The sequence below is a fragment of the Pinus tabuliformis genome, chromosome 4_1, assembly GCF_031772625.1.
Source record: "Pinus tabuliformis cultivar Carrire ecotype Pingquan chromosome 4_1, CPIR1, whole genome shotgun sequence".
NCBI lineage: Eukaryota > Viridiplantae > Streptophyta > Pinopsida > Pinales > Pinaceae > Pinus > Pinus tabuliformis.
In genome coordinates, this window is record NC_142303.1 from 293,450,243 (window position 1) to 293,460,405 (window position 10,163).

The 10,163-nt window shown below is 36.4% G+C and overlaps 2 protein-coding genes across 2 annotated transcripts; both read right to left on the minus strand.

Annotated features, from left to right (window-relative positions):
- Window positions 1–1,504: 1,504 nt before the first annotated feature.
- LOC149175434 (uncharacterized) lies at window positions 1,505–2,209 on the minus strand. Its single transcript, XM_089421135.1, has one exon. It carries the CDS (start codon window positions 2,207–2,209, stop codon window positions 1,505–1,507), a length of 705 nt encoding a protein of 234 aa, XP_089277261.1.
- Window positions 2,210–7,778: 5,569 nt separating this feature from the next.
- Window positions 7,779–9,071, minus strand: LOC149175435 (uncharacterized). The gene has a single exon (XM_089421136.1). It carries the CDS (start codon window positions 9,069–9,071, stop codon window positions 7,779–7,781), a length of 1,293 nt encoding a protein of 430 aa, XP_089277262.1.
- Between the last annotated feature and the right edge of the window lie 1,092 nt (window positions 9,072–10,163).

Below are 10,163 nucleotides of genomic sequence, written 5' to 3' on the forward strand. Positions count from 1 at the left end.
GCGAATTGGGGAAGTAAAGAATCATTGGAGAAAATCGATGACAGCTGGACCAATCAGGCATCGATGGCAAAATGGGACGGATTAAAACAGCTCATCGACAATGATAATCATGACTCAGCACAAGGGTAATCAAAATTCCGCGTGGAGCGGGAGAAGGAGAATAAGGCAAGATCAGGTGGCAATGAGCACAAGACAGAAGGACGGCGCCCTTAACTCCCTGACATCAGCAATTAATGATCATTCAGATCAGCAGGGACGCGGCCCAAAACGAAAACCGGTTATCAACACCGAAACCATCATTCAAAGCGCAAGGGAGATACGAAGTGGGGAGCAATCCCATCATAAGCGAAAAGGTGGCGAGAATTCCATAAGAAGGAACAGGGGAAGAATGACAGGCAACAGAAATTCGAAGAAGGTGGCGAGAGACGGGGCGACTTGGCAGAGAAACCATAACCAGCGCCTCAAACGCTCAAAAATGGGAGAGCGAAGAGATAAGACAGCCCAGACTGAGAGGGAGGCTGCTGAGGGCAGGCACTTTGAACGGGGCCGAGTTAAAATAGAAATAGAAAGTTCAGACGAAATGGAGTACAGTCAGGGGGAAGGGCTCAGAAGCAAGCATTTCGAAACTGGGCAGAGCAGTAAAGGAACGAAGCGAGGCAGAAGGGGTGGAAGATGGAAGACGCAAGAGCCGAAAGGAAGAGGACGCCCCCGTCAATCAACCAGCAATGCGGAGGGTAACCAGACGCAGAGAAGACGGAAAAGGGGGAATAAGTCGATCAGCATGGCGGTGCATGAAGCCGAACAGGCTTACAATTTAGAAACAAATGTCGACATAAGAAAAATCATTGATGCTATGGAGGACAGGGTGTTAGAGGAACCCTCCGACCTGGAGATGGAGGAATGGTCCTCGCAGCTGCCGGACCCAGGCAACACGCGAGGCAGACTTACCCTTTACCGCCGCGCTCTCCATACCTACTGGGTGCTGAAGCACCTCTTGGCAAAGGCCTTGGAGTAAGTCGCGACCGAGATGCTGGAGATGGCGCAGGAGACAGCGGCAGCAAAAAAGGAGGTTGCTAACGTGGAAGAGTTGGTGAGGCAACAGAACGAGCACCTCAAGGAAATTCAAGCGATGTTGAAGGAGCTGGGGAAGGCCAACGACGACAACAAAGAAGGAAGAGGAAATGCGAAGAACCAAGAGGCCTGTTAACTGTTTCTCTTTGCAATTTAGAATGCTAATGCTCTGGTTTTTGAATATTATTTTGTATGCCATAGCAGTAGTAGTAAAAATGGGTCTGTCAAGTAGGACTGGGAAAGAATAGTTTTTTGATAAAACATGATGAAAGAGGGCTTAATGTCCGGCTATGTTTTTGACATTGTCCAGAATGAAAACTTTATTGAATGCTTGATTTATAGGAGCCAACAGATCTGGTTTCCCTATGGGGCAGATTGAGGCTCCTAAGTTTTGTACTTTTATATTTGTTGTAGATAATAGAAATACCGCAGTTCACAAAAAAAAAATTGTTGGCATAAGCTTCACAAGCCTTATAATAACTTCCCCCCTGGATAACCATCTCACTGAATGTATTTGTAGAACATCAAGAACATCAATTTGCATGACTCTAAGGAAATCATTAAGTTCGTTATTTCTCCTTGGAGAGTTTTGAACCCATGAATATACTTTGTTTGCAATTTTTTCAAAAAATAAAAACTCAGGTAATTTCTTAGAAGCATCTGCTGCTACTAAAGACTCACGATGAGCCACACAATGAATTGTAATAAGGTTTGGATTGTTCTTTTTCAAAAATGAAACAAAGCCATTTTCATGTCCAATCATTGCTAAAGCTCCATCTGTAGAAACAGCTATCAAATCTTTATATTGAAGGCCTTTAACATCTATTAATTGATTGACACTATCATATATTGTTTTTCCTTTTCCATCTACTACATCTTTGAGCTTCATAAACTGCGAGATAGGTGGCCCGAGACCCTTTGAGTCTAAATATGTTGCATATATAACAAGGCATTGCTTTAAGGTTCGATCAATGCTTTCATCAACCATCAATGAGAAGAAAGGACTTTCCAACATATTTTTTATTTGAATCTGTTCAAGATTTTTTGATATGCAATATATAAAATCATTTGCAGACTTACGATTAGTATATGAAGAGTACTCTTGGGACTTTGGCATATCTGGAGTTTTTACATCCATTAGAAATTTGCAAAGCTTCTCATACTTTGATAGAGATAAATCTTCTTGACAAGTGAAATATAATATTTTCATTGTAGAAATCACTCTTTCCTTATTGGCATCTCTCCCTATCTAATATGATCTGGAATTGGTTTCATCTTTCCCTCTAATACATTAGTTCATCTTTCCTTAGCATCTTTATGCACCCGTGATTTTTCATGAGTAACAAGAGCATCATGTTGTAATGTGGTGCAACCATTCCCTAAACCCCATGGTCCATTCATCCTATACTTCTCACAACAGTTACACTTCATAGTTATTTTATCATCAAACCTCACATAATTCAACCAAACAAACTTATCTAACCATTCCATGTGAAATTGTCTTTTTGTTTGCACTTTCATTTCTGAATTATCACCAACCTCTTCTTCAACTTCATTTGTTTCTTCATCTACATCATGTTCAGAAGAACTTCCAAAAATTTCATGTAATTGTTGTTCCACATGAGCATTATGGGTTTCTTCAAGTGTTTCTGAATTCTGTTGAGTCTTAGAAGTTTTCCCTTTTGTCCATCCATACATTTCCCCAATTGTAACTTGTATCTTTCTCTTTTGAGACATTTGTAGGTTTGTGACCACCTGTATAAAATATATATATGAAAACTAAAATTCATTAAATCAAAAGTGAATATAACAGTGGACAACATTGTAGAATAAATAAGCAGAACATAAATATATCTGAAAATGAACTTCAGCCTGCTAAAATTTGCATCCCAAATATGCAACACACCAAACAGAGACTCCAGCACTAAATATAAACAAAAGCAATAACTAAACTGAAGCTAGTAAGAACTTTCAGGACCTTATCTGACTGAGAATGGTCGTTGGAACTTGGGGTCAACCCTATAAGACCAGCTTTCCCGTTTTGTTTGAAACAGGTATATTGCCTATTTATATTTATGTATATTGGATCATGGATGTCAATCATCAAACTGCATTTCACGCATCACAAAGCTAATCAAGTATGTCATCCTGGTACGTATTTTGGTACTGATTCACAATTCTGGATGGTTTTGTCTGCACAAATTTCCATAATAGTGACTCCTAGAGGGCCGGGATTACCATGCTTTAAATAGCAAGAGTGGAGATAAAAATCAGTAAATTGGATATTAATATCGACATTAAATACAACAAATATTAAACACTATACAGTAAGTTAATTTGGCTCATTACTTTTTTAACAAATAATGAGCAAGAACAAATATTAAATACTACCCAATAAATCAATCTGAATCATTGCCTTTCCATTTTATCTTATAAATAAAATAATATTCAATAAACAAAATAAAATAATAATAAAATAATTATTAATTTAAAATTTACCCATCAAACACAACCATACGTTAAGCACCAAGAGTGGAATAAAAACCCTTATCCTCAGATGCCAAGCATGGCCATACAATATGATACACCATTACCCTCGTACAAAATTAATAACAAAATTTTTTCTCTGGTATATATCAAAACAAAATGAATGTTAAAGGGCCAGTTAGGTTTCACCCGACCTTCATATCAGGCTTGGGTTTAATGGTATTCCGTATATGGAAAGTGTTTATTAGGTGGAACGGCCAGTTAATTTGAACTAATAAGAGGGTAGACGAGACGTTCTACATTTTCACCTTTCTCAGAATGTATTTTTGATGCCTTTGTTTGAAATCTGGTAAATCTTGTAGCAAATTTATTGAAATGCCATATTTTAACGGTTGAAATTGAGATTGTATAATTCAAGTATTCAGAAAGATCTGAGGGCATTGAATCAATTTATATATTAAACAGTATAAAATTTATATATTAAACCGTATAAATAGTAATTTAAAATGTAAAATAACAATTTCATTCAACAATTTACCAAAAAATATAAAAACACGTTTAAACTCTTATAATGTATTAAAAAGTAATTTAACTATAAAATAATTTAAATATAAACTAGCGATTTCACCCATAATTGCATCGCTGTATTCCCATATGATTACCGGAAAAAGTTGATAAAAGAACGTTTAGACTCGTGACATCAAAATATTTAGACGCAACTAATATTGCAATAAAGTGTGTGCTTCGAAGATTCACTTATATCGAATTTTGAGAAATTTCGAGGAAATCGATAGTGTAAACTTGAATGATTTTTTTAGCTGAACCGAATGAATTCCCCCTGAACTTTCTCCGCACGAATAATTCCCTAAATATTAAGAAAAGTTATGCAAACGCAATGACATAGAAACCAAATATTGTCAATATTTAGTCCGAATTGGGGAAATTAAAGCCGTTGAGAAGAAATTTCAAGATATGTTATTGGATTAGGTCAAAATTCACACAGCGAGAAATTTTCCTAAATATTAAAGCGGGAGACCAGAATTACCTGTATTGATACGGCTAAACAGTGGAAATGTCAGAATTTAACCGAAGAATGCATTCCACCATCCGTTCCTTTAAAGATTATTCAATCTTAATCTATTTTTCCCCACTGGTAGGAATTATGGCTAGAGTGAGTTTGGTGTGATTTGTTTTGAATCACTCTAAAAAGCAAAATTACATTCGTTGCTTCACTGGAATATTTCTATGGTTAAGGCTTGGCACATCTAAACAATTAAAAATAAATTTAAAGGATACAAGTCGAGTGGTAGTTCACTGATTTAATTTTTCATTTACCTAGATTTTATTTAGTTAACTGACTTAATTTCTCTTTTACCTAGGTTAAACATAACTTTTTTCATAAACATGTAAGTGGCGAAAAGAATAAGTTGAAAACATGTGAGGGGTAAAATGAAGTTGAAAATAGTGTATAAAATGTGAGGGGTAAAATGAAGTTGAAAATAGTGTATAAATTTGAATCGATGAAAATTATTTCTGAATATCTTAATATTGAAATGAATAATAGCTTTCGTTGTACTTAGATACTAAATGTAAATATGGAGTACAACAATCCTCCACTAAAAACACATAAAAATAACAAAATCTTGGTGTCATCACAGGCTCCACGCTTTACATTAAAGCGAACGCGAGTGTGGGAAGTTGGGAACTTTAAAGGTCATAATATGCAGGTACCCATAACAGAATTTTTTCTCTGGTATATATCAAAACAAAATGAATGTTAAAGGGCCAGTTAGGCTTCACCCGACCTTCATATCGGAGCTGGGTTTAAAGGTCATAATACGCGGGTACCCATAACATTTATCTATAGTTGTAGGCGTTGGAAGCCAACTCCATGTCTCCTCGCTTAGACTGTTAACGGCTATAGCCTATATCCATACATCTTCCAGATGTGAAGCACATGCAATCCCCCACACCTACGCACTCAAACGAATCAAAATACGAATTCCTCTGAAAAACTTGGCACAACAATGAAGGCATCCTCGCAAATTGAAACCCTTTTCTTTGAAAAATTTCTATTTTGCACTTGTTTTCATGGCGTTAATATTTAAGGAGTTTTTCAAGGTAATATGACAAAAAAAATCACCATATTTGGTAGTCAACGCGTATCTGTAATGGTTTGGTGCTTTATCCAAAAAGGTTTTTACCATTAAAATGTCGCTGACACATGATTGCTCTGATTCATTCAGATCCGAGCAGAGTTTGAAGAATTGTAGTCAGTTAAACGCGCAATGGCAGCCTACTTGGAGATTGGAAATGGTTGGCAGAGCCCACGCATGTCATTTACTCTCGACCTCTCGCAGACCGACACTACAAGTGACGATAGACAGAGCCCTAGAATTTCATTCTCCCTCAATCTCTCGCAGATGGACGGGATTTCACCAGAGAAACGGAAAAGAGAAGATGTTGCAGATGTTAGTTATGGGCCACGATGCCTTGGTGAGTTAAAGCCCAGATTTCAGGTAGAAGATGGCAAAGAAGAAATGAAGGTTAAACGAACAACTGACGGAGGCAAACTGGGCAGTCTTGGAATTCCAGCATAGAGAATGAGAGGGAGTAAGAGTGGTCAACGAACTACTGGAAGAGTTGGTGGGAACGGGAGATTCATGGTTCGAAACTTGGAGAGGTGCAGTAGTAATGCCGCAAAGGCTGCCAGCTTGGACTCCCCACTAAGCAAGCGGATGGCCAAGGGATCATTGCTCGCCAAGGCTAACAACTCCATGGGAGTTGAAGGAATGAAGGTGAGTCTGGTGGTGAATGTGTCTATGTGCATTGGCTATGGAGGAGGCGGGTGGATTTAATTGTCATGCTTTTGTTATGCATTACGCTTAACCTCAAACTCTAGATGGGAATCGAAAGTACCAAATTATCTTATAGGAGAAAAATATTGGAATGCCTGTGAAACTTGAAGTGGAGAGTTGAGTTGTTGAGCATCCAAGTTTGCTCACAGATTCCACTCAGACACGGTCAATCTGCAAGAGAGGAGCACATTGCACCACTACACTAGAGCCGATTCCCGAATGTGTAGAAGTCGCCTAATGTGCAGAACTCGAAGACACCTTTTCTACGACGCTGCAAGTTGCAACAATTCTCCAAAATAGCCAGCGGCAAGGGTGAATAGGTAAATCGTAAGCCTTAGAAGTTAGGGTGAACACTGAATAGGTAAATCATGATTCGTAAGCACTAGCAGACTGCAGTAGATTGCAATTTGCAAATTGCAAGTCTCGTCGGATTAAATTTGAGCAGCTATGAGCGGCGGATTGTAGCTGGATAATTAATGGTAAGTACTAGGTAGTACGCAGTGGGATGGTGATGCATTTAAATGCTTTTAGTTTAAACTGCGTAACGCGTTGTGTACCAGTACTACTGCTGGTCCGGTGGTCCCAGACTCCCATACTCCCAGTGTCCAGACTCCTAAGAAATAAGGTATCCTAAATTTTTACGTTTCAACAAGTGAAACAGACGTCGTTTTGACGGTTTGCAGGGGTGTATCACACGTCGGATTTGACGTGGAATTTTTTTCTGCTCCTATCAAATACGTTCTTCAACCAAAAATACGTCCTGTGGGACATCAAATTCCAGGCCTGATCGATGTCCAGTAATGTGGTGTCCAGGACAGTTGTGACTAGGCCTGGAATTTCAAATTCCTTTTGCCTATCAAATTAAAATTTGACGATGTTTTTGTATTTTTTTTACCCTTCATTTTATGTTTTAACCAAATATGTGAGTGTCACGGAAAACTCTATTTTAACAATTTTTGTAAATTTATTCCACAACACACAATAAGTCATCAAATTGGAGGCTGATAATGACTGTTATTTATAATGATTCTTGTTAGATTGAAATTTTAGATTTGTAGTATATCAGATTTATAGCTCAGATTTATGGTGGGACCATTTAAACAATAAAATCTTTGCAAAAAACTTACAATCCATGGACTATAAATAAATTATGTAGTGAGATTATAAATAAATCATGGACTATAAATAAATCATCTAGAGAAAATATAGAAAAGTTATGCAATAATAAACAGTGATTATACTTCATTAAAAGTCAAACTTTCTGTAGAAACTACAAATTTTTTTATCAATAGGAATATCTCAATACATAGATCCTCTATTAAACATAAACTAGAAGAATTTTCAAATCTCAAGAATCCTTCTTCACTTTGTATCTGTCCATATCTCATATATTGCATGCCAATCAACATTAGATGATTCAGGTCCATTCAAAGATACTCTCATTAGAGCATCTAGTGTATCCAACCCAAGCCTCGATTTTCTAATGTCCGTGATGATGTTTTGCTTATAAAATCCCCTTTCACAATCCATTGTACTTGTAGGAATAGTGAGGACAGCTTGCCATAATTTCATCATATTAGGATAAGTTTTGTGCCATTGTTTTGTGTTACGAAAGACTTTCCATGCTTCTTTCATAGAAAACCCCTCACAAGCCAGATTTAATGAATCAACAAAAGGGTGAAACTCTCTTTTACAAGCTTTAACATCAAATAAAGCTACAAATCCAACATCACTTAATACGGTATGTTGCAAATGTTGAAAAAGCTTTAAAAACCAATGCTCTGAATTTTTCTCACGACTACGACGCTCTTCTGAATAATAACAAGGGCTAAACAATTTCGCTGCATTAAAAAGATGAAGGTCTGGAAATCTTTCATTCAAAGAGTCTATGAGAGTCTTTATATAACCTTCAGTGAGTTGCTGACAACTCTCTTGTGTACCTTCAATACAAGGTTTCATAGACGGTTTCCTTGCTTCATTGGATTCAATATCCATGGCTGAGATAGAGATGTATCGTAACTCATATCTATCTACAACTTTCCCTTCATCTTTAATATCAATGTATCCATTTTGAGAATCATTTAAAAACTTTGAAAGATAAGTTGTGCCTTCTGCAAATGTCTCTTTTCTCAAAATCCATCTAGATAATGTGCTTATAGTTACTTCAAGAGCCAAACCAATAGATGTAATGTCTACATTTTCTTCTTGAAAAGTCACATTAAACTTGTTCAATTCCCCTAGCACATCAGCAAGAATATGTAAACAAAACTGGATAGAATATATTCTCGTCTTATCATTACCAAGATGAAGTTTTTTTTCATATTTCCACAAAGTTAAAATCGCTGGCATAAGCTTCACAAGCCTTATAATAACTTCCCCCCTAGATAACCATCTAACTGAATGTATTTGTAGAACATCAAGAACATCAATTTGCATGACTCTAAGCAAATCATTAAGTTCGTTATTTCTCCTTGGAGAGTTTTGAACCCATGAATACACTTTGTTTGCAAATTTTTCAACAAATAATAACTCAGGTAATTTCTTAGAAGCATCTGCTGCTGCTAAAGACTCACGATGAGCCACACAATGAACTATAATAAGGTTTGGATTGTTCTTTTTCAAAAATGAAACAAAGCCATTTTCATGTCCAATCATTTCTCAAGCTCCATCTGTAGAAACAACTATCAAATCTTTATATTGAAGGCCTCTAACATCTATTAACTGGTTGACACTATCATATATTGTTTTTCCTTTTCCATCTACTACATCTTTGAGCTTCATAAACTACGAGATAGGTGGCCCGAGACCCTTTGAGTCTAAATATGTTGCATAAATACCAAGGTGTTGCTGTAAGGTTCGATCAGTGCTTTCATCAACCATCAATGAGAAGAAAGGACTTTCCAACATATTTTTTATCTGAATCTGTTCAAGATGTTTTGATATGCAATATATAAAATCATTTGCAGACTTATGATTAGTGTATGAAGAGTACTCTTGAGACTTTGGCATATTTGGAGTTTTTGCATCCATTAGAAATTTTCAAAGCTTCTCATACTTTGATAGAGATAAATCTTCTTGACAAGTGAAATATGATATTTTCATTGTAGAAATCACTCTTTCCTTATTGGCATCTCTCACCTGTCTAATATGATATGGAATTGGTTTCATCTCTCCCTCTAATGCATTAATCCATATTTCATTAGCATCTTTATGCACCCATGATTTTTCATGAGTAATAAGAGCATCATGTTGTAATGTTGTGCAACCATTCCCTAAACCCCATGGTCCATTCATCCTATACTTCTCACAACAGTTACACTTCATAGTTATTTTATCATCAAACCTCACATAATTCAACCAAACAAACTTATCTAACCATTCCATGTGAAATTGTCTTTTTGTTTGCACTTTCATTTCTGAATTATCACCAATCTCTTCTTCAACTTCATTTGTTTTTTCATCTACATCATGTTCAGAAGAACTTCCAAAAATTTCATGTAATTGTTGTTCCACATGAGCATTATGGGTTTCTTCAAGTGTTTCTGAATTCGGTTGAGTCTTAGAAGTTTTCCCTTTTGTCCATCCATACATTTCCCCAATTGTAGCTTGTATCTTTCTCTTTTGAGTCATTTGTAGGTTTGTGACCACGTGTATAAAATATATATATGAAAACTAAAATTCATTAAATCAAAAGTGAATATAACAGTGGAAAACATTGTAGAATAAATAAGCAGAATGTAAATAAAT

Bases quoted from the DNA above. Each gene is read 5' to 3' on its own strand.
- LOC149175434 (XM_089421135.1), bottom strand. From the start codon at position 2,209: ATGGATGTAAAAACTCCAGATATGCCAAAGTCCCAAGAGTACTCTTCA.
- LOC149175435 (XM_089421136.1), bottom strand. From the start codon at position 9,071: ATGATTGGACATGAAAATGGCTTTGTTTCATTTTTGAAAAAGAACAAT.